The sequence below is a fragment of the Equus caballus genome, chromosome 16, assembly GCF_041296265.1.
Source record: "Equus caballus isolate H_3958 breed thoroughbred chromosome 16, TB-T2T, whole genome shotgun sequence".
In the NCBI taxonomy this organism is placed as follows: Eukaryota; Metazoa; Chordata; class Mammalia; order Perissodactyla; family Equidae; genus Equus; species Equus caballus.
Window position 1 is genome coordinate 62524956 of NC_091699.1, and position 24755 is coordinate 62549710.

Sequence of the window (24755 nt, forward strand, 5' to 3'; positions counted from 1 at the left end):
GGGAGACTTGTGGCTTGGTTTCATTTTGTGGCTCTCACAACTTACGCTGCCACAATTGTTCTCATGCATGTCATTTGGTTCAGATGTGAACACCTTTCTGTTGATTCCTGGGACTGGAATTGCTCACCACAGCATAGGTGTGTGTTCAGCTTTAGTGGATGCTGCCGGAGAGTTTTCTAAAGTACAGTGTTTGGAGCAGTTGACTCTCCCGCTAGCTGTGTATGACAGCTCTTGTTCAGCATCCTCACCAACCTTCAGGATTGTGAGACTTCCCCCCCCCCCCTTTTTTTTTCTTTGGTGAAGAAGATTGGCCCTGAACTAACATGCATTGCCAATCTTCCTCCTTTTTTGCTTGAGGAAGATTAGCCCTGAGCTAACAACCTGTGCCAGTCTTCCTCTATTTTGTATGTGGGTCGCTGCCACAGAATGGCTTGATGAGTGGTTGACGAGTGGTGTAGGTCCATACCCAGGATCTGAAGCTGCAAACATGGGCTGCCAAAGCGGAGCATGCCAAACTTAACCACTACACCACAGGCCAGCTCTGACACTTTTGCCTTTTTGCCAATCTAGTGACTACTCCAGGTGACTTGTAGTTGTAACATTCATTTCTCTGGTTGAGCACTTGTCACGTGTTAATTGGGCATTAGCACTTCCTCTGTAAAGTGTCCAAGCTTTTGCCCATTTTTCTAATTGATTTGAATTGATTATTTACATAATGTAAGATTTCTTTTTTACATAAAACTTTCTTCATGTGTTGCAGATATATTCTCCCATTCTGTGGCTTATCTTTTTCCCTCTTGGAGTGTCTTTTAATGAATAGTGTTTTTTTTGTTCTTGTCTATTTCACTACTTCTCAAACTGTGGACCATTAAAAAAATTTTCTAGTCATTGGAGGATGGATACTTTAGTAAAATGCAATAAAAATAAATTAATATAGAACTAAAATAAACAAAGATATTCCGATTATAAACCCCGTTTTTTAATTAAATAGATATAAAATTCCCTTGTCAAATTGTTACAAAAGCTTCTAAAAACTTCCTGTCAGTGTATCTCCTTGCCTTGTTACATTCTAATAACAAAAAGTTACAGACTGGCACAAGTGCTAGAAGCATAAATTGAGCAACCTTCTAGCACTTTCCTCATCTTTCTTCTGCTGCTGTTGCTTTTTGTCAGGCAGGAGCTCCCTGCCAATTCTGACCATTCACCTGTCAGAGAAAATTAAGCATAAGGCCCAAGCTTCCTGTTTGTTGAACGTGTCACCTCAAAGCAGACTCGTACTCACCCTGAGATCTTTAATGAACTGGCTCTATTTCTGGTGAGAGCTGAAGCCACACCTTCTCATGAGCCACTCCCACCAGCCAAATGGGTTGTTTACTGGCCCCAGTAGAATGAGAACTAAATGCAGGTTTTGTGTGTCTGAAATGGTGTTTATTTTCTCATTGCAAGGCAGGGTTGTTAGAGCTTTTAGCTGCTGGGCAGGAATTCTGATTTCTACACTTGGCTGAATATACAGACTGTTACAGTTTTCGTTACTATGTAGATTTAACATTGAAAGTATATGTGTCGTTATAAGAAGTGTGTGTGTCTGTGTGTGTGTTACAAGAATATCTTCACCAGGTATTTCACTCCATTTTATGCATTTGTTTTTCCAACAAACATGAACTTTTTTGATTAGGCAACTGCTCCAAATTGGGGAGAAGTCATCTTGGGAGACTGGGTCAAACAAGGGTGTTAGAGTTGGACCCATCTGGGTTTGGATAATAACTGTTCCTTGTACTGATTGATGAGCCATTCATTCATTCATTCATTCATTCTCCCATCCCACATCTGGCAGGGCCCTAGGTGCTGTGTATACAAAGTTGAGCAAAACTGTCCCAACCGTAAAGGGGTCTCTGGTAAACTGAGTGCCTCAGAGGAGACAGAAAAGCAGTAGACCATGAGGTAGAAGGAAAAGCTAGAAACCGAGGTATCGCAGAAGGTGAAATTTTAGGGGAAATGTGTGTTTCCAGATGGAAGAAGTGCTCAGTGAGCTCAAAGGCTGCAGAGATCAAGTAAATGACAGCTAGAAAATGTGTGTTGGCTTCACAGTGTAAGAAGGTTCTGGTGGCCTTGTGTTTTCAGGGTGTATGTGAGGAGTGGGATGCACCTCAGCCACACAGCTGTAACTACAGGAATGAGCTGGGGGTGGAAGAGGACCAAGGGAAGACAAGAGAATTAGGGAAGAACCAATGGGTAGAGCTCAAGAGGATCAGGGGGCCAAAGAGGTTGTGGGGGTTTGTTTTGTTTTGTTTGCTTGCTTTTATTGTTTTAACATGGGAGAGACTTAACCTTATTTAAATGACAGTGGAAAGGCTTAGAAGAGAAGAGGAAACTCAATAATTTTCTTGATTTCCCTGAGCCTTAATTTGCTCGGATGAAAAAATGGATACTATTTATCACATAGAGTTACCCCATGGGGTTCCCACAGGTGCCTCACTTAGAAGAGGACCTGTGACATGGTCTGGGCTCAACGAATGTTCGTTCTTTCCCTTTCGCTCTCATGCTGATCAGGGAGGGCATTCAGGCCCTTTCACTTAAGGGATCTACAGGGATTTGTGCACGAGCCTGGCTCCTCGCTTCCATGTGTGTTATTGACTCTAGCCCCTATTACAACAAATAATCAAAGGCAGTCTGTGACCTCCACTGTCTGTTACTTGGGTGAGAAGTTAATCTTTGCCAGCAGGTGTCTCAGAATCTGAAACCCAGCAGCTGGTCCTTTCATAAAGGCATGGCCCATGTGGCTTTAGGACTTGATGGAGACCCCATGGGCAAGCAGCTGGTAACTTTCTAACCTGTGGCTCCCGGGCATTCCATACTTGTGGCCCAGCTGCCTCACTTCTCCAGGGAGCACTCGTCTCCTTGGTACTGGGCCAGCGACTGACCCTCCCTTCACATCGTGCGGTTGTCAAGGATTTCTCCCTGCCCCCACCCTAGAACATTTCCTTGTGAACGGCTGGAGCCTACTGCAAGCCTGCTGGTGGAACCCACCCATAGACACTGCCCTAGGAGCTCCTCTGCTGAGGGTGAGATAGCATCCTTGCCCCTTATTCCCCTCATGACCTCTTCAGGCCCAGAGAGCCTCAAGGCGCAGGTACCTTGGAGATCAAGACTTAAAAGAACTTGGGGCTCAGAAGGGTTTGGTCTCAGAGATTTTGGGGGCTTAAGGGCTCAGGGCTACTATGAAGACTATTTCATTGAAATCTGTCATTGTTTGGGCATTTGAAGACTGGCTGGGTGACTTGGGTGAGATTCTCCAGAAGCAGAGCCTATTCAGATGCACGTGGTTTGTTGAGGGAGAGGGGAAGTTAGGGAAGCAGAATAGGTGAGGTGAAGGAGTTAAGGATGTGGCCTCAGCTGGATTCTTGCTTTGCCTGATCCCGTGAATTGCACCACAGGGTTGGTCCCAATGGGAAACAAGGGGACCAGCATTGAGTTCCTCCATGTCAGTGTGTCATTGGCTGCAGGCTGCTGGGCATGAAGGGCATGTGGCCTGAAGCCTCCCAGGTGAGGCTCCCACTCCACCAAGGGCTATTCTATAGAGAACGGGGTGGCTGTGAACCAGTAGGTGCCAACACTCACTGGGGGATGGTCCACTGGCCTGGGAAAGGGAACATGGGCAGGACACCAACAGCAGTCACTATGGTGGAGAATTTAGTTGCTCATTAAAGCATCAATTCAGTGGAGCAGTGATTTCAAAAAAAATTCATTAGTAAGGTGAGGACCGCCTGAATGAGCTTGCTGAAATTTAAAATTTGTGATGATGAACAGGCATGAACCCAGAGGGGCACGTACACCTGGGGGGATGGTGCAAGAAGGTACCTTGGGCACACCGCCCAGGTTGTATGTTTACCGCAATGTTAAGGTCACCTCAGGTGGTGGTGGTGAGGTCTCTCACTTAAGCACAGGGACTTTAGCCTGGACCATTAACCTAAATGAGTGCGAATTTATTTAACTGCCATTTTCGCCCCTCTGTGTATGGTATTTCTCTAGCTTTAGTTCCTAGAGTCCGGGTCTGGGTCTGGCCATTTAGTTTTCCATTCTCTTGTCCGAATCCACATCTTCTTGGTTTCCATTCCCAGTTGGGCAGTGCGAGATGTCTGTCTTACCTCTCTACCGTTCTCAGTATCTAACTATAATTGATTGTCTCCTTAATTACAGAAAAATCCTGATGCTTTGCTCCCAATTGTGTATGCAAGAGAATTTTATGCTACATTTCGTTTCCTTTGGGCTTCTTGTTACATCAAGTTCCATATCCATCTTCAAGACCATATTTTCTCTCTGGCCACTTGCACCCCAAGAACACTCTCTATCTCCCAGCGTTCTAAGTGGCCACCGTTGGCCATGTGACCCCAGTGTCAGTGCCCATGTGGGTCCCACTTATGGCCTTCCTAAGGTGCCCTCGTGGTTCCCTTGGTATACTGACTACTCCTGTCCTCACTGTCCTGGCCCCACGTTGTCTTCGACACCTCAGCTCTCTCTTGGCTTCAGCACTCAGCAGTCCTGTGACCTCTGCCCCGGGTTGTAGGTGAGACTGTTTATCCTGTCTGCGACTGGGGTGGCTGGGAGAGAAGAGCTGCTGGCAAGAGTAGCATAAGACAGATGACCCAGGAAGTGAGAGACTCATAGACTCTTCCTCTATGATTTGCCCCTTATTCCTCCTTTAAAACTTGCCCTGACAAAGGGTGTCTGCCAAGTGTTCAGACAGACTCCGAAAGGCCTTCAAGACTTTCCACCCCAAGCTCCAAGGGTTCTGTTTGTACTTTCTGGTCTGTAGTATCAGGAAAGTGAGTGACACCAAACTTGACCTCACTCCACAAGGCCCACCACCTCTGGGTCCAACAACAAATAGAGAGCCTTTCTTTTTTCCTCCCCTGGTCTGCCACAGCTGTGGAAACAAGATGCATTCCCTGGTTAGGCACTGAGAAAATAACTATCATAAACCAAACACTTGTTCCATGCCATCTCTGTCCCGGGAGTTGTTTTTTTGTTTTTGTTCTGTTTTTTAACAAGTCTATTGAGGGGTTAATTTGCATACAATAAACTGTACCTATTTAAAGTATAAAAGTCTCAGTTGTCACAGCTGTATACACCCATGAAACCATCATCACAACCAAAATATAGAACATTTCCATCCTCCCCAGGTCTCTTTGTGCCCCTTTCTATGAGAGGAGTTTTGCACACTTTATCTGATTCAAAAATCTGAGAGTCAAAATGGCTAGCTCCACTTGACAGATAGGAAAACAGGTACAGAAAGGGTCGGTGACTTGCCTGCGTTACACAGCCAGAAAAAGGCAGAGCCAGGATATAAAATCAGGCATGTCTCATTCGAACTTCTGTCACGTCTATGTGCTTCCTCGGGGGGCCTCTAAACCTCGAGGAGAGCAAAGCCTCCGGACAGCGCAAGGCTCGCCTACAAACTAGTTGTTCCCTCAGTGAGTTCCTCTGCTCTTTTTTCTCATTTCTAAAGCCTTTCTTTTGTTTTCTTAAACAAACTTCAATTTCTGTTTTTCTCCATCTTGTGGACTTAACTTCCTTCAGAGAATAAAGCATGAGACTGAAACTAAATTTAGAAGTTCCTTGTCAATATTGCCATATTTGTTCAGAGGTTCATTGAATCACTGGCTATTTCTGGCTTGTCTGGTTGTCTTTTTCAAAATTACTATTTTTAAAGACTGCGTAGCCAAGACCAGAGGGAAAAAGGAGGTATGTGTGGGCTTCCAGAAATACGACATGAAAAGTGGCAGCACTGGGTCCGGGGCTCTGGCCTTCTATGCTTCAGCCCCTGACCATGTCACACCCAGATAAACGCAGGCAGTGTGCGAGCCAGCCTCTGCCTTCACTCCTGAGTTCTGTCTATCTGTGGTCTTCTATTTTCCAAAAGTAACAGCTAAATATAAACAACCAGGGAATGACCTGATTTTTGCCACGAGAACCCATGAAGTTTACATTTCCCGGACTTGTTGGTCTAGATCAGAAGGCTCCATGTTGTGTTAGCGCAGATTTCAGGGAGAGCGTGGGGGAGGGGAGAGGGCTGGAAGGATCGCTGGCTGATTACGGAGCCAGTGTGCAGACTCAGGAAAGCAGAAGGGAGGGGAGAGAAATAGCACCTCAACAGGCAAAGAGCTGGGCGTCTCCATCTTGTGGGCGGAATTTAATTTTTGGTTGAGATTCAGTGAATAACAAACTTTACTATTACTCATGAGGAGAAAAACAGGCTTGGGATACTTTTTCATGAGTAGACTGTTTGTAAACAGTTGGTATCCTTGTCTTCATTTGAGGTTTTAGGAAAACTGTAACAGTGAGAACCTGTTTCTGAGCCAGGACCTTGACCTGAGAACCTGAGGAGACAGGAAGAGTGTGGCTCAGGGCCCCAGGCTGTCGTCCAGGGATGTTCTAGGCCCAGGGAGCTCTGGAGGCAGAACCTCCAGACATATAAACACAAACACACACACACACACACACACACACAGGACACACACATGGAGCTCAGACTGACCCTGAGGGTCCAAGTCAGGCCCCCACACAGCCAGAGTGGGCTGACCTTTCCCAAATCCTCAGCTCTAATGTTATATGTTAGGCCAGTGTTTCCTGCCTGAAAAGGGGTGAGAGAGGAGAACATGGCTCATCTCCTGTCCATATTCCAGGTGCCTTTTGACTTCATGACATTTTTAAGCTCATCGGATGAGTTACAAGGGAGGAGGAATTTCGCAGACATTGATTATGCCCAGTACTGGAACAAAAAGGTCGTTTACCGTTCTTCGCTACTGACACAAATCAAATAATGCCCTGGCTGATGGATATCTAGACTGAATCAAGCTTTATCAAAATGAGCTTCCACCACTCTCTTACTCACCTCTTCACTCACTCATTTATTCATTCAACAAACATTTGTGGAGTGTCTACTATGTGCCGAGCACCATGCTGTGGACTGGGGATACAAGACAGAGAGGACATGTCCCTGTTCTGAGAGAGTTCCCTCGGCTAGGAGGAACTGGGCAGGTTATGCAGTGAGAGCAGAGTGGCGCGCAGTGCAGGGTCACGGAGAGCGCAGAGGGATGCTGTTCCCATTGTTTCAGTGAGTAGGACGTTACTCCCAAATGAGACCATCTGGGGTTGAAGTCTCAAGCACATCAAGGTCTACACTGGTTTTACCCTGTCAATATAAGGGTGAGAAATGTCTCTAAAAATATTCTTAGCCAATCCCCATATCATAAATACCTTTCATTTTACCGATGACAGCCCATTTCTGATATTTATCATGGTAGTTAATAAGCCACTAATTTCACCAATAGAAAGCCATTTCAGATAGTCAAGGTGCTAATTAGCAAAGCAATGGTTTTGATCAAGATAGATAATAGAAGTACTTGTAGCCTCTACATCTAGAGGATGAGTTTCTGATGAGAATGCTAAGTGTCTACCCCTAGACTGTGAATTCCTGATTGGAATGTCACCAGCAACTGGTTTACAGCTTAGTGTAAGTAACACATGCATAATATCACACAGTATATTCTTGAAATATTTCAAAGTGCAGTCATCCTAAGAAGAATGCATGTCTACTGTCTTTATAATTGAGTAACATCTTAACAAAGTATAACATTGTTGAATTACATTTTCTTTCCCTCAAAGGTTATAAGACATCGTTCTCTTGTTTTCTACTGTTGAATGCCGAGGAGAAATTTTAGGCAAGCCTCATTTAATTTTTCTTCTTGTGTGTGATTTGCCTTTTCTGCCTGACTTTCAGTTGAATTCTTTCTTTATCCTTGGCATTCAGTAACCAAACTCTGTGTCAGTTTTTCCTGGAACATGGTGTGCACTTTTGATTGTTTGTTTAAATTTTTCTTTAAGAGTAACGTAAATACAGAACATTTAAAAAATCAAAGGTTATAAAGCTCAATGAATTATCATATCATAAACACACCCATGTAATCATCACCCAGATCAAAAAGTTGAACATCACCAGCAATCCAAAAACACTCCTAGTGTTCCCTTCCAGTCACTGCCTCCCTGAAAATAACCACCATTATCCAGACTTCTGAAGCCATGAATTACATCTTCCCTGCCTCAACTTTGTTTCAGTGGAAACATAGAGTGTGTACTCTTCTATATGGCTTCCTTTGTCCAACATTATGTCTGTAAGACATCCCTGTTGTTCCATGAAGCTATAGATCATTCTGTTTCTTTGCTGTAGTATATTCCATTTGACTGTTGATGAACATTTTTGTTGTTTCAAGTTTGGGACTATTGTAAGAACATTCTGTACAGGTCTTTTGGTGCCCATGTTGCATGCATTCCTCTTAAGTATATATACCTAGGAGTTAAATTGCTTGCTGGGTCATAGGGTATGTGTATGTTCAACTTTAGTAGATAATGCTTAACCAGTTTTCAAAATGGTTGTACCCATTTACACTCTCACCAGCAGTTTATGAAGTTCCAGGGGCCCCATATCCTCACCAACGATTGGTATTGTCAGTCTTCTTAATTTTTAGCATTCTGATGTAGAGGTTGTAATATCACTTAATTTGAATTTGCCCTATTATTAATAAGGTTGGACACATCATATGTTTATTGGCTATTTGAATATCTCTTTTGTGAATTGCCTATTCAATTCTCTTGCCCCTTTTTCTACCCATTTCTATAAATGGGTTGTCCATTTATATCATATCGATTTGTAGGAGTTCTTTATATTATTCTAGATACCAGAACTTTTGAGGTTATATTTGTTGCAAATATCTTCTGCTAGGTAAGTTGCCTTTTCACTTTCTTCATGGTATCTTTGATGAGTAGAATTTTAATGTAGTCTAATTTATTAATCCTTTACTTTTTTAAAAATTGTGGTAAAAAACACAACACAAAATTTACCGTCTCAGCCATTTTTAAGTACAGTTCAATAATATTAACCATATTCACATTGTTGTGAAACAGATCTGCAGAACATTTTTGTCTTGCAAAACTGAAACTCTATACCCATTAAACAATAATTCCCCTTGCCCCCTTGCCCCAGCCCCTGGCAACCGCCATTCTACTTGGTCTCGCTGATTTTGACTTCTCTAGATACCTCAAATAAGTGGAAGCATACAGTGTTTGTCTTTTTGTGACTGACTTATTTCACTTAGCATAATATCCTCAATATTCTCAATATTCAATATCTCAATATCCATAATATTCTTATATTCCTAATTGTAAGGGTTTTTATCCTGTTGACTTTTGTCAGATGCTTTTCTGAAACTCCTTTTATCAAATAAACCAATCATGAGTTCCGGGGATAAACCTAAACTGGTATGGTGTATTATCCTTTTAATATATTGCTTAATTATTCAGGTTACCGATATTAATATATTACTAGTTTCAGTTTGTCAACACTTTATTTATGATTTTTGCATCTGTGTTTAGTGAGATGGGTTTGCAGTATTATTTTCTATCATGTCCTTGCCAAGGCTTTGGTACCAAGGTTACACTGGATATATAAAATAAGTTGGGAAGTATTTCCTCTTTTTTTGTTCTCTGGAAGAGTTTGTATAAAATTGAAATTAGCCTCCTAAATATTTGATAGAATTTATTGACAAAGCCACATGTGTCTAAAGTTTTCTGGGTGTAGTGAGATTCAATTTCATTAATAGTTAATGGCATATAAAATTTTTCTATTTCTTCTTGTGGCACTTTTGGTAAGTTGCATTCTTCTAGGATTTTGTTCATCACAATTTTTAATGTTGAGGGGCATAAATTTATCATAGAATCCTGTTATTGTTTCCTAATATCTGAAAGATGCTTGTTATTCCTGGTGTTTTCATTTGTTGTTCTCTCTAAATGTTTCTTAATTAGTCTTCCTAAGAACTCATCAATGTTGTTAGTTTTTTCAAAAAACCAGCTTTTGGCTGTGTTGATCCTCTCTATTGTATGTTTTATTTTTATTTCATTAATTTTCTGCTCTTTTTAATCCCCTTCCTGTACTTTGTGTTTAATTTACTCCTCCTTTCCCAGTTTCCTGAAATCAATGTGATTTTCAGCCTTTTTTCTTCTCTAACATAGGTATTTAAAGCTGTAACTTCCCTTATGAGCACGGCATTTGCTGCCTCCCACAAGTTTTGATGTGTCATAGTTTCATTATTATTTAGTTAGAATGTTTTCAAATTTCCATTGTAATTACTCATTTGACCCATGAGTGATTTAGACATATTTTGCTTAATATTCGTACATATGAGAATTTCCTAGTAATTTTTTTTCTAAGTTGATTTCACCAAGGCTAGAGAACATATGTGTGATTTAATCCTTTAAAGTTTGTTGACATTTCTTTTATGGTCAATTTTGTAAAAGTATTCTATACACACTTGAAAAGGATGTTTTTTCTACAGTTGTTGGATGTGGTCTATACATGTCAAGTAGGTCAAATTTATTAATTAAGCATGTTTTTTAGATATATATTCTTACCTTTTTGTCTACTTGTTCTAATTGTTAATGATAGAGATGTTTAAACAGCTGTATCATTGTGGATTTATCTGTTTATCCTTTTAGTTCATATACTTTAGATTCATCTATTTTGAGGCTATGTTAAGTACATACAAATTTAGAATTTACTATCTTCCTGGTGATTTGGAACATTTATCTTTAGAAAATGCCCCTCTTTATCTCTAGTAATGTTTTTTGCTTTAAAGTCTTCTTTGCTGGTTAGTCTTTTCATGGTATATATATTTTTTCATTTTTTTACTTTCAACTTCTCTGTATATTTATATTTAAAGTAAATCTCTTTTAAGTACCATATAACCAATTGGAGCATTAATTCATTTTACGTTTAATCATCAATAGATTTGGGTTTAAAATTACTGTCTTTTTATTCATTTCCTCTGTGTCCCATCTGTTCTTTATTCTTTGTTCTCTGCTTTCCTGCATTCTTTTGAAGTGATTAAGCATTTTAAAAATAATTACATTTACCCCCTTTATTGCATTCTAATACATTCTTTTACTCTTCTTTTAGTGGTTGCTCTGGAAATTATAACAGGCATCCCTGACTTATCAAAGTCTAATATAAATTAATACTTTTCCCCATTTCCTGACAATTTAAATACCTTCAAACATTTTGACCCCATTTACCTCCTACCAATTTCTATGCTGTTGTCAGGTGTTTGAATTATTATTGTGTGCGTGCGTGTGTGTGTGTGTGTGTGTGTGTGTACTTGTTGTTTGATGCAGTCAGTATTCACGTGGATTTGCCCCTCTGTACGTACCTGTTTCATCGTTCCTTCCTTCCTGCATCTCTGAGCTCTCGTCGAGGGTGTTTTCAGAGTAAGAATTCTGGGTTGGCGGGCCTGTTCTCGCACTGGGAAGATATCATCACATTGTCTTCTGCTTTCATTGTTTCTTTGGAAAGTCAGCGTTCAGTCTCGTTGCTTTTTTGCAGGTTATACGTCCACTTTCACTGGTTGCTCTTAAGTGTCTCTGTCTGGTTTTTAGCAGTTTGAATTCGGTGTAATTTTCTATGAATTTATTCTGTTGAGGTTTGCAGTGATTCTTGAACATGTCCCTTCAGATCTTTTTCTGTTTTGTAAAATTCTCAGTCTGTTCTATCCTTTGCAGTTTCTAATTTATTTTCTGGTTCTGTCATGATGTGACATGGGACCTCAGTGTGATTCCTGAAGTTTAAAATCACCCTTTTCATAACATTCTCTTGTTTTATCACCTTGCCTTTGAGCTTTTGTTTTTTTCCACTTACTTTCTTAAGTTCTGTAGTGTGAAGCATTTGTAAAGAATTCGTTCTGTTCCTTAAATTCTTGTTTCCTCTGAGTTCGGTTCTTTGCCCTGACATGTGTCTTCCCTTCACCCAAAAGAGGGAACAGTAGCAGGAAGGGACAGTTCAGCTGAAGTAGTGTGTCGTTTTACTTTTGTTTGTTTATCTGTGTGTTTTAAAATATCTGGGCTCTGCTTTCTCTTCAGAAATGTTGTTAAAAATCTCCTATATCAGGGTTTACTTCACCTGCACAATGTGCAGTCCTGGCATTTTGGGTTCTCTCAGGCAGAGTCGGCCCCACTGGTTATTGGGCTGTTTCTCTCCACCTTCTTTGCTTCTCTCTGGGACTTGTTGACTCCCCCATAGTTTTCAAAGGGTGAAGTGGGTTAGGAGCTGAGCAATGCTGCCCTTCTCTATTCTACTCCAGAATCTTCTATTTTCTCTTCTTGGTAACCAGTTTTTGAAATTTGCTGCAATACATTATTCCCCTTTCCATGCATGGTTGTTGTTGGTAAAATTTTTTTTCTATGTTTAGTATAGTTTCCTCAACTTTTAAAATTCATATCCAACATGCCTAGTTGTGTGTGTGTATGTGTGAGCACATTTGTAAAAATTTATTGTGGAGTTTCCATGTTTTGATAAGTATAGGGGAGAGAAAATGTGATACAGTTTCAATTGGAACACTTAGATATTTTTCATTGTGGCATATAATCTACCCTGATGATAAAGTGATTTTTTTCACCTATGCCCCCTGGTAACATACTCAAGTGGTCTGGAATGTAAGTGATAAGGTGGAAGAAGGAGAAAGCAGAACAGAGGACAGGCAATCAGAAGGAGCAAGAACATAGAAGCACATAGGACTCGAGCTGATGGAAATGGAAAATGGGGTGTGAGGAGGAGACACTGGGAAGAAGCCAGAGCAGAGGTTACAGAGACACATCAAGGCAACAAAAACTGCGAGGCGCTGGAAGATTTGTGCGTATCCCTCACTCACCCTTCTTTTTAGCTGTTGGTTGTTTGGGTAGAATTCTGTTTACCCATGGGCCATATCAGTCTTGGCATCTGCGTGTGATTACAAGAAGACGGTGTGTGAGAATAGTGAGGCAGCACTCCCACTCTGCTGCCCACCTTGACCTGGGCTCCCTGCCGGCTCTCCGTTTGGCAAAACTCTGTGCAAATATTGGTTCCTTTAGCTTATTTACACCCAACGGTCAATGAGCTACAGTTGATGACCTGAAAGAAAATGAATATAGTGTCAGAATTTAACCAGAGATGACTAAAGTTCTGTGGAATAAAACAGAACCATTTGTGGACTCTTGATGGTTTGGTGTCTTAGGGCTGCAATAAGGCAACAAAGAAATACTCCCTGTAAAATAACATGTGGTAAGAGGCCTTCCATTGCCGATCATGCATGAGGTCATAGCCTACGATTTCAAGTGGGTGAATGCTTCTTAGGGAGAAATGGTCTTGGAGAGACCTGCTTCCTGCCTTTGCCCGTCATGAAAGGGGACTGTGTTCTAGCTGAGAACACTGGCATATTCATCCTTGAGAGCAGAACCTCTGGGAGACAAATGGCAAATGTATATTGTTTTGTAAAAATAATTTCTTCTGCAATGCCATAGAATACAATCATTTTTGTAATTAAAAAAAATTGGATATGACGAATTTGGGGCCCAAATGACCTGTCAGGTGTGTGGAGTTCCAGATTTCTTTGTATTAGGACTAAATTTTGGCAGAGAGGGATCACTTCCCTGCTTCATTATGACGAATCTGCTAGCAGTGGGGAGGGAGTTCTCCTGGGGTGTGCTTTTAAACTGATGGGGGTGGGGCACCAAGGAGGGGCTGGGAAGAGAGTATATATTCTCGTGGACCAGGCTGTGGACTAATTTGCTCACCAACATGTGAGAGGTGTGTGTGTAGTGCACACTCGTGTGTATGTCTGTGTCTTCAAGTAGTCCTTCAACGATGGCATCTTTTCAGAGGGTCTTCAGGGTCTTATGAGAGATTATCATCATAAGTAATTCGTTCCTCACAATTTGGAAATGAGTCTGTAGTCCTCTTGTGTTTGAGGGCACTGTGCGCCTGGAAATAGATCTTAGCTCTGAGCGCTTATGAGGCAGCAATGAGGAGACTCTTGGGGTCTGACGAGATATTGCAGATTTTCCCCTCCCTTCCCTCCCAGGGCCATTGATTCTTTCACAGGTTCAAGAATACCTGTAAGAATACCTACAATGGGCTAGGCACTCCTCCACCCCAGGGATACAATGTCTCGCTTCCTGCCCTCGTGCAGCTCATTGCTAATTTATTAATTAGCTTTTTCTGCATAATAAACCACACCCAAAAAACTTAATGGCTTGAGACAACGATCATTCATTTGGCTCCAATTCTGTGTGTCAGTGGTTTCGGCTGGCATCAGCTGCATCATTCTCCTGGTCTTGGCTGGGCTCACTCAAGTGAATGTAGTCAGCTCCCAGGTAGACTGGAGTTGGCTGGTCTGGGATGGCCTCAGTTGGGACAGTTTCCCTCTCATCCTTCAGCAAGCTGTCCCAGGCTTGTGCACATGGTAACTGGCAGGGTTCCAGGATGGAGAGAGCGGGAGAGAGAGAGCAGAAGCATGCAAGGCTCTCACTGTATTCTCTAGATCAAAGCAAGTGACAAGGCCAGTCCAGATTCACAAGATAGAAAGATAGGCAGCACCTTCTTGCAGGGAATTGCTACACGATCCATTACAAAAGGACTTAGCACAAGGAAGAGCAGAGAATTTGGCTATTTTTGCAATCAGTCTATCACAGCCAATCAGTACACACACATGTGCAAGCAAAGAATCTACCACATTGTCTTAAAGTCAAAGATTTAAGTCATGGCCTTTTTTATTATTTTATTATTTTATTTTTTTGTTTTTTGTGAGGAAGACTGGCCCTGAGCTAACATCTGTGCCAATCTTCCTCTGTTTTATGTGGGATGCCGCCACAGTGTGGCTTGATGAGCAGTGCTAGATCCACACCCGGGATCCAAACCTGCAAACCACAGGCCACTGAAGCAGAGTGCGTGAACCACTACGCCACCGGGCTGGCCCCAAGTTACGGCCTTTTTAAATCTCCAGCCGGATTCAGTATGCCTTGTCTATATATTCTGGATAAATTTAAGGGAAAAGTTTTGTCATAGTAGCTTTTGTTTCTTTTGTTGTGTTCTCAAGAAAGGATGGTACTTGGGGCTGGCCCCGTGGCCAAGTGGTTAAGTTCGCGCGCTCCGCTGCAGGCGGCCCAGTGTTTCGTCGGTTCGAATCCTGGGCGCGGACATGGCACTGCTCGTCAGACCACGCTGAGGCAGCGTCCCACATGCCACAACTAGAGGAACCCACAACGAAGAATACACAACTATGTACCGGGGGGCTTTGGGGAGAAAAAGGAAAAAATAAAAATCTTTAAAAAAAAAAAAAAAAAAAGGATGGTACTTAAATGCGAAACCTAATGTATATTCAGCATGCTGGGTGAGAATTTGTATACACAAAAGCTTTGCAGTTCCACCTGATAGGTCTCAGGGCTGTGGAATTCTGTCCCACGTGCTCCATGAGAGCAGAGACCGTTTGTCCTGTTCACTGGTGATCCCGAGCCTTAGAAGTGCCAAATAGTCAGCACCCAGTGAAGTTTGTTGAGGGAAGGAGTGGATGAATGTAGTACTTAGAATGATGGTGGAACACGGAATAAGGCAGTGTGACATAACAGTGAGCGTAGCCTGGGATGCTGTATTTGAATTCTGTGAGGCTCACAAGACTGGTCCAGCCATCCGATATGGTTTTTATCTGGGGATTGTGAACAGGACATCATGAGGTGGAAGGGTCTCCTGAAATAATTACAGAGCTGTCTTTTTCTAAGCATAAAACATATACGCATTTGACATTTATCAGAGGTGTTTCATCTTTATCTACTGTTTTCCATTTTTGTCCGAGGACACAAGCAATGTAAATGGGCTTAAATTTTAGGAGCAGATCAGAAAGGATTTTTAAATTTATTTATAACTCTGCAAGTTATTAAATAAGCAAGATATGGAGTCTTATTAGAAGTAAACCACATGCCCACTAATCCAGTTTCAGCGCCCAGGAACGCACCACATGGCCCCTCAGCATTCCATCAGACCTTGGTTCTGGAGCTCTTTGCTTTTTGTGCTTTCCAGGGTGCAAAGTGAAGTGGGGGGAAACTGCTAAGATCTGTTTCTACCTGCAGAACACTTCTGACATCAAATGTGATGGTAGCAGGGAGGCCCTCCCACCAACAGCCAATTCTCCAAGTCTCCGGACCCTGGCTGGGTGTCCCACGATTCAACTCAACTCTAACACCACCTACCTGGCGTTAGTGCATACCCCGCCGATTAAGGGCTCAGTCCCACAAGACTGCCCCCACCTCACATGCCAATCACAAGCCAGGTTGTCACCTCTTCTTCTGACCAACTGACTGTAAATCAGGGGTTCTCACAACTCCCTCCTCAGGTTCAACAATTTGCTAGAACAGCTCATAGAACTCAGGAAAGCACTTTACTTACATTTACCAGTTTTGTTTGTTTGTTTGTCTGTTTTTCTGCTTTTTCTCTCCCAAACCCCCCAGTATATAGTTGTATATTTTAGTTGTGGTCCTTCTAGTTGTGGCACATGGGACGTGACCTCAACATGGCCTGATGAGTGGTGCCATGTCCACGCCCAGAATCCAAACCCTGGGCCGCAGAAGCGGAGTGCAAGAACTTAACCACTCAGCCATGGGGCCAGCCCCACATTTACCAGTTTATTGTAAAAGACATTATAAAGGATACAGATGAACAACCAGATGAAGAGGTACATAGAGTGAGGTTGAAAGATCCTGAGGGAAGGAGTTTCTGTCCCTGTGAACTTGGCGTACAGCATCCTCCTGGCACATGGATGTGTTCACTAACCTGGAAGCTCTCTGAGCCCTGTAGTTTAGGGGGTTTTATGGAGGTTTTGTTACATGGGCATGATTGATTAAATCATTGGCCATTGGTGATTAACTTAATCTCCAGCCCCTCTCCCTCCACAGAGGCTGGGGGTGGAGCTGAAAGTTTCAACCCTCTAATCCAGCCCCCATCCTGAAGCTATCTAGGGGGCCACCAAGCGTAACCTCATTAACATAAGCTCAAGTATGGTCAAAGAAGCTTGTTATGAATAACAGAAGATGCTCCTATCACTCGGACAATCCCAAGTGTTTTAGGGGTCTGTACCAGGAACCGGTACCGGAAACGGGGAACAAATATACATTTCTTATTATATCACAATATTTTAGAGAACCATTCTGTTTAATACTTATGTGTGTCTTCCAGTAGGACTTGACTTTCAAAGACCATTGAGAGATGGGAAAGCCCAGCAGGCTGCCCTCTTCTGAGGACATGAGCTCCTAGACACCTTCCTAACCAGCGTGATTCTCATCTCGTCCAGCTGTCTTTACATTCTGGGCTCCTAACTCTGGGGCCTCTGTTCCTTCTTACTCAGCTGGATTCAGAAGACTTCACAGTATAGTTTCACGACTCAGAGGTCTTACAAAGAGCAAATCAGTGTTTTAAAAGATAACATCTTTACTTAATTATAACATCCATACAAATCATAAGGGAACAGATCAATAAATTATCAAAGAAAGAAATTTTCTGAAGGACAAGGATTAGCCTTGATGTACAGACTGTATACACCTTTATTAGTTGTTAAAACATGGAAATAATAATAATAAATTTTTTTTCCAAAGATTGGCACCTGAGCTAACAACTGTTGTCAATCTTCTTTTTTTTTTTCCCTGCTTTTTCTCCCCAAATCTCCCCAGTACATAGTTGTATATTTTTTTGTTGTGGGTCCTTCTAGTTGTGGCATGTGGGACACTGCCTCAGCATGGCCTGATGAGCGGTGCCGTGTCCGCACCCAGGATCCAAGCCAGCGAAACCCTGGGCTGCTGAAGCGGAGCATGCAAACTTAACCACTTGGCCACGGGGCCCCCCTAATAAAGAAATTTAGCCACCATACAAGTCAAGAAGTAGAACTTTGCCAGTATCTCAGAAGCCCTGCTTGTGCCCAGACTCTGTCAATGAGCCTTCCCTCCTACCCACATGTACCCACCGTCCGGACTTTTAACATCATAGATTAGTTTTGCCTGTTTTTGAACTTTATATGGATAGAATCAAACAGAATGTGCTCTTGTGTGACTGACTTCTGCTGCTCAACGCTATGGCTGCGAGAGTTATCCATGTTGTTGTGGGAAGCAGTGGCTGGTTCATTTTCATTGATGTACAGGTTTTCTTTGTATGACTATATCATACTGTTGAATCAGTTCTGCAGTTAACGGACATTTGAATCGTTTCCAGTTTTGGGTTATTATGAATATTTCTGTGCATGTCATTTGGTGCCCATGTGCACACATTACTGTGGAGTATATATTTAGGAGTGGAATTGCTGTGCCATGGAACATGCATATGTTCGATTTTAGTATCAATGCCCAGACAGTTTTCCATAGTGGTTTTCCAGTTCACACTCCCACCAGCAGTGCTGCACGTCCTTGTTAACACTAGATATTGGCAGTCTGTTTAATTCTAGCCATTCTGCGGCTCTGTAATGGTATCTCATTATCACTATAATTAGCATTTCTCTATGACTAATGAGGTTGAGCATCATTACTTATGTTTAATGACTATTTAAATATCTTTTTTCTGATATACTGATGCAAGTTTCTTGCCAACTTTTCTATGGTTTGCTTATTTATTATTGGTTTGTAGGAGTTCTTTATAAATTCTGGATACGAACTCTTTGGAGGTTATCTGTATTGCAAATATCTTCAACTCTGTGGCTTGCATTTTAACTCCCTTCATGGTGGCTTTTGATGAACAGAGGTTCTTAAACTTAATGTAATCCAATTATCTATCCTTGTGCCAATACCATAGTCTGAAAAGTACTCCAATTTAACTAAATCTTGAAATCTTGTCATGTACATCCTCCAGGTTTTTTCTACATTTTCAAGATTGCCTCGTCTATTCTTGGCTCTTTGCATTTCCATAAATTTTAGCATCAGCTTGTCAATGTCTGAGATTTTTATTAGGATCCTATTAAATCTGCATAGATCAATTTGGACAATGCTGACAACTTGACAATTTTGAGGCTTCCATTACACAAACACAGTACATGCCTTCATTTCTTTAGGTCTTCTTTAATTTTGCTCTGCAATATTTTGTACCAGTCCATGTAGAAATCTTACACATAGTTTGTTAGATTTATTCCTAGGTGTTTGATTTTTTTTATGCTATGGGAAATGGCATCTTTTACAATTTTTGTTTTCTATTTATTGTTGGTATATATAAATAGGGTTGATGTTTTATATAGACTGTAGACCCAGTGTCCTTGATCAACTCACATGTTAACTATAACCATTTCTGTGTAGATTCTTTGGGTTTATCTGTGATACACCGTCATATCATCTGTGAATGACAGTTTTATTTCCTCTGTTCCAGTCCTTATGCTTGTTATTTCCCTTTCTTATGATCTACACTGGCTCTGTGACCTTGGACCTAATGAGGTTTTTCCCTCTTTCCTTCCAGATGAGGCTGAGGCACACATTGACTATGAAGATAATTTCCCTGATGACAGATCCGTGTCATTCAGAGAGCTCATGGAGGACTCCCGGACAGAGGCAGAGAAGGATGGGCATCAGGGAGAGGCCTCTGAGGAGGCTCCGAAGCAGGACCGTCTGGTCTCCATTTCTGTGAGGAGAGAAAACATAGCCCGGGATACAGCCTTTGTGCCAACTGCAGGCTTGCCCAGTGCTGGGAGCAGTGTCCCCACAGACCTGCCAGGATCCCAACTAAACCAGAAGTACTTGTTCTGGTTTCCTGGTGAGACCTTCCACAAGCCTGAATTGGAAAAGGAGATAGATGATGACACCAAAAAGCAGTTTCCTGCTGGAGACCACAGTGGGATAACATTGGCTCCGGGTGAACCTGAAACCAAAGTGATCTATAGCAGCACTGATGGTCCCTCAGTGCCATTTGTGGGCAGCAATGACAGCAAGGCAGGGGATCCAATGGTGAGCAGCAGCGATGGGTCCTGGTTAGATGGCTACCCTGTGACCGATGGGGCTTGGAGGAAGACAGAAGCAGAAGAGGCAGAAGAGGAGGAAGATGGGGATAAGGGGGATGGGTCAGTAGGACTGGAAGAAAGTATTCTAGTTACTCCCAATCAGCCCATTCTTGTGGAAGTTAAGAAGCCCAGAAGTACCACCCTCATACCAAGTGAGGACATGACCCGTAGTTCAGTTGTCCTATCTCAAACACTAGATGTAGAAGCTTTGGCTCTCAGACCCATGAATGTGTCTGAAACTGAGGGTCCCAGCAAGGGGAATGGTGACTTGATCACCAAGTACCAGTCAACTGTTCCTTGGAGATTTGCCACAGAGAAGCCTCCCGTGGTTACTCTACCTTATGAACTCACCAGCTCTACCCTGGAGACTGTAACAACTGCTGTCCAGAAGATGCCTAACCACATTCCCTCAACTGCTATGGCGGCCACCCAGACTCCCATGGAAACCACTGCTCCTGAGGTCCAGGATAGCTTCCCATACCTACTGTCTGAGGACTTCTTGGGACAAGAAGGCCCCGGCCCAGGTGCCAGTGAGGAGCTTCTTCCAACCTTGGAGCCGTGTGTAGGGGATGAGTGTCCCAGCCTCAGCAGAGGCCCCGTCATCGCCACGGTTGTCACTGTCCTGTGCCTGTTGTTGCTCCTGGCAGGTGTGGGAGCAGTGTGGGGCTACCGCAGGTGCCAGCACAAGAGCTCTGTGTACAAGCTGAATGTTGGCCAGCGGCAGGCTCGGCACTACCACCAGCAGATTGAGATGGAGAAAGTCTAGCCACCTTTGGAGTGGGCTCTCCCAAAGCCACTTGGGAGGAAAAGAAACTGTGACACATCACATGGATAAACACTGATAATTCACTAGAGCATGAAACAGGTGGAGTAGGGCTCATCTTTTTCTCAGGTGTTTGTTTTATAGGCTGAGAAGTATCTCTGGAGGCACCTGGCAGGGCAGGAAGGCTTTGGTGGCATCATCACGCACGTTAATATCTCCTCAACCATCTGCCCTGGAATGTATTGCACTAATCCCAGACCTGTGCTTGGGCCTTAACTCCAACGTCAGGTCAAAACTCACCTCTTGTTTCATCAAACTATTGTCTTCTTTTCCTTTTTTAAGAAAAAAAAATTACTGACTCCATGACCTGAAATTTTTGAAATAGGCTTGATAAATGGAGCATTTGAGAGCAGTGTTATTTAGGATATAGATATTTACTTGTTGGGAGTGGGATACAGAAGAATAATGGGTTATTTCCTTTTAATCTTGTGATGTTGCTGAGGGCAAATGAGCCAAGAACCAGGACATAGTCTAGAAGCTTTGAGATTTCTCTTTGTTTGTTGAAACTGGACAGAATTTAAGACTGACATTTTGTTGCAGGGGAAGTGAGGAGGGGCAGGACACACATCCACCTCTGTTCCCTCCATTCTGTGGGACAGCCCATCATTTTTTTAAAAACAAGGTTGGCTTTGTACTAGTAAGCACCATTTCCTCTCGGAAGCAGTGGCCTAGTTGTCCTTGACCAGTCTGTGCCTAGGAATGTCTTAGAATTTTTGCCAGGACTAACAAAACTCAGTCCTTGGTTTCCTCTCTCAGGATTAACCATTTCTCTGAACTCCAGTAAGAGGGAATGACATGGGAGGAAAAAAATGTTTTAAGAGGGCCAAAGGAGTAGGATATCTATGGGTACCTACTTGATAGAGAAGCAGATTAATTAAAAAGGAATATGAAACCTGTGCCAATCTATTCTTTACTCTATTTTGGCAACTGTGAGCTCTATGTAAACAGCATGAGTCCAGGATGGATTCATCCTGGCTACTGAGCAACCCATTTCATAGCATCTAGATCAGCTTATGGTGACTCAGCAAGGCTTGTTTACAACAATGGTCCTCAGAGTGCGGTCCTCAGACCAGTGCTCCAATATCACCTGGGAACTTGATGGAGCTGCAAATTCTCTGGTTCCACCCCAGACTTAAGAAGCAGAAACTCTGAGAGTTGGTCCCAGCTATCGGTGTTCTAACTAGCCCTCCAGGTGATTCTGATGCACACTCGGGTTTGAGAACCATTGGTTTATGATAACATAAATTTTGTGCTTTGAGGCCAACTGAAGTTCCAGTGGCACAGAAGATGAGTAACACCTGTGGCTTGTCTTGCACGGAAGTCAGGCATCACAATGTGTACCTGAGGTAGCATTTGAAGCTGCCGAAATACCATCTCCAATGGTCTCCTGTGTAATGGCACAGAAAAAAAACTCATTATATTTTTCTGAAATAGTTTTCAGCAGTAAAAAGTGATGAAGGCAGTACATTTATTTTAAGACAGTCTAAGAGTCCAAGTGTTTTTTGTAGCATGAGAGAAATCCTGAACTTTTTTACAATGGAAAAATTGTTGGTGATGTTTTACCTAAGGAAAAAAAGAATTCTCGCAATATGTTTTCTACCCTGCCACCTCTTTTTTGGTGCAAGTTTTGGAAAAATAATAGGCTAAGTAGCTATAAAGTTGGTACAGCAAAATCAAAGACCCCAGTCCCCGTTAGTCAGTAAAACGAAGGCCTAAAGGTACCAAATGGAATACCTATGTGTCAGATGAAATCTAGAACAATAGGAATGAAATGCTTTCTGCATGTAGCCAAAGCAAAATACAAAGAATAAAAGCCAGAGACTGTATATATTTATAAATTAGATTCTTTTCTAATCTATTACAAGATAACTTTTCTATTTGTAACTATATAAAATAACCTCCTTCTCAACATTGGCATCGTGTTATCAACTATTATTATGTAATAACCCAAGAACATTGACCTAATACCAACACAAAAATAGGTATTATTAATACAAACGTATTAATAAATTTATTACAAATACATTAATACATATAAATGTATTATTTTGTAGACATGAACTGCAAAATAGACCCAACACATCAGTTTTTAAATTTTTATTGATTTGGTGTAATCTAAGTTAAAAATGCATGTAGAAAGGGAATGATTAAAACACTGTAAACCTAAATTGTATGTCATTAAGCATGTTTTGAGACTGGTAAATGTTTAATATTCATGAAAATTGGGTGGGGGGATCCATTAACACAAAGCTTCTGAGATATTTAAAATAAATAAATATTTCCCCAAAGAGTTGCTTAACGTATTTTATATCTGGGCGTATCATGATCGTCTTTTTTTTTTTTTTAAAGGGTTCTCTAGTAATCTTGAAAATAGTGTCTTAATACTTGCTATATCTAAGACGGCCCTCTCTAAGCCTAACTCTAAGGCATGTTACCTCCTGCAGCAGGATTTCAGGGAAGTCTCCAGAGCTCCTGCTTTCTCCTCCCTCCCTCCCTCTTCCTCACCCCAACCAGAGACCACACCCCTCACCTCAACAAAAAGCCCAGGACCTTGCTATTGCTACTCAAGGTGTGGTTCCTGGGCCAGCAGCACAGGCACCACCTGGACTCAGAAGTGCAGTGTCTCAGGCCCCACCCCAGACTTGCGGATTCAGATTCTGCATTTAACAAAAGGCCCAGGTGATGAGTATGCATGGTGAAGTTTGAGAAGCCCTGGCTAAGAGCTCAGAACCGATTGCCTCCCTTCTCCTAACTGATAGGACAATCAAAGGAGTAATTAAAGAGGGTTAGATGTAGGGACTAGTCATAAAAGTGTGGGGAGAGTTAACAGAACCATCAAGGGCTGGTGGAGGGCTGTTTGTAAGCGGGCCAGAGCTTCAGCAATAGGGAAGGCACTGCGGGACAGGATCATGGGTCTCGAGACCATAGCCACTGTCCAACTGTGGCCCAGAGGAGGCAGGGATTTTAAAGACCTAGACCTCTTCTCTCACCTTGCAATTTCTTGCCAGCACATCCCACGGGTAACTGGAAGTCAGAGGTGAGGGAACCCAGAGAATGTCGACCATAGGGGTCAGGCCCCTGGGGCACAGGGCAGAGTGGAAAAGAGATGTGGAGGGGCAAATGGAGAAATCCAACTCAGAGACCATCAGCACCAACCCCGTCTGCCATATGTCCCTTTCTACCTCTGAACACCAGGCATGACTCCTCCCAAGCCACCCAATGTTGTAGACACTGTTGGTGCCTGCCCAGATCGGCTTCACTGGGCAGGTGAACCCATCCTCCAGCTGCCCTGTTGGCTGCTAAAATGCTCACAAATGTGTAAGTGTACCCTTCTCACCCAGATTGACCTTGATCTAGTGGGAGTTCCCTCACCCAGTAGTTAGGCCCACCATCTATGCTCCCAAGGCAGCTTGCAGCCAAGGACTAACCGACAGGAGCATACAAAAAGCCAGCCTTCTTGCCTCAAGGTGGGGACAACTCTGTGGTGTAATTCATGCTCCGCAGCTCCTGTGGGATCAGGCTGAGGCTGGTGTCCAATGAGACCACACCCTTGCTGGCTCCTTCCTGCTTCCCTCACAGCCGTTCTCCTGAGAGTACTCCATCCCTTGCACAAGGGTTTGCTTCAAGGGATCTGGACCTAAGGCATCCATCAATGTGCAAATTCTTATTCCCTACAGTGCCACTCCTCCTCAATCCAAACTTTTCCACCATATCCTCTGGAATTCTTGGGCTGACATCAACAAAATCCCTGTGTCCATCTTTTCTTCAAACAGCTGATGTTTGGACCTTCCATCTCATGGATCTCTGTTTTGCCCTGATTTGTTCCTCACTCTTTCCACCTGCCTCCTTCTACTCTTTTCTCTTTCTCCTTGCTTGCCTTCCAGTGACATGCATGGAGCACGGTAGCTGTTGACAGTCATGCCTGAAGATGTTTTTCATCCTTGTTTGCAATGGTAAATATTCTGCCACTTCTCAGACGTTGGCAGCGAGGGACCAGCTCATCAGATCCAAGTAAGCCCTGGATTCCAAATGTTTTTCCTAACTGGATCCCAGATCTCTGG

General features: G+C 42.7%; 1 protein-coding gene across 2 annotated transcripts in view; it reads left to right on the plus strand.

Moving 5' to 3' along the window:
- Positions 1-22982, plus strand: part of SUSD5 (sushi domain containing 5) — a 59336-nt gene extending 36354 nt beyond the window's left edge. For both annotated transcript variants that reach the window (XM_005600855.4, XM_023620787.2), the window contains one exon: positions 19334-22982. In XM_005600855.4, coding sequence (XP_005600912.2) covers positions 19334-20637 — 1304 coding nt within the window. In that variant the 3' untranslated portion in view covers positions 20638-22982. The remainder of the gene's footprint in view (positions 1-19333) is intronic.
- Positions 22983-24755: the final 1773 nt, after the last annotated feature.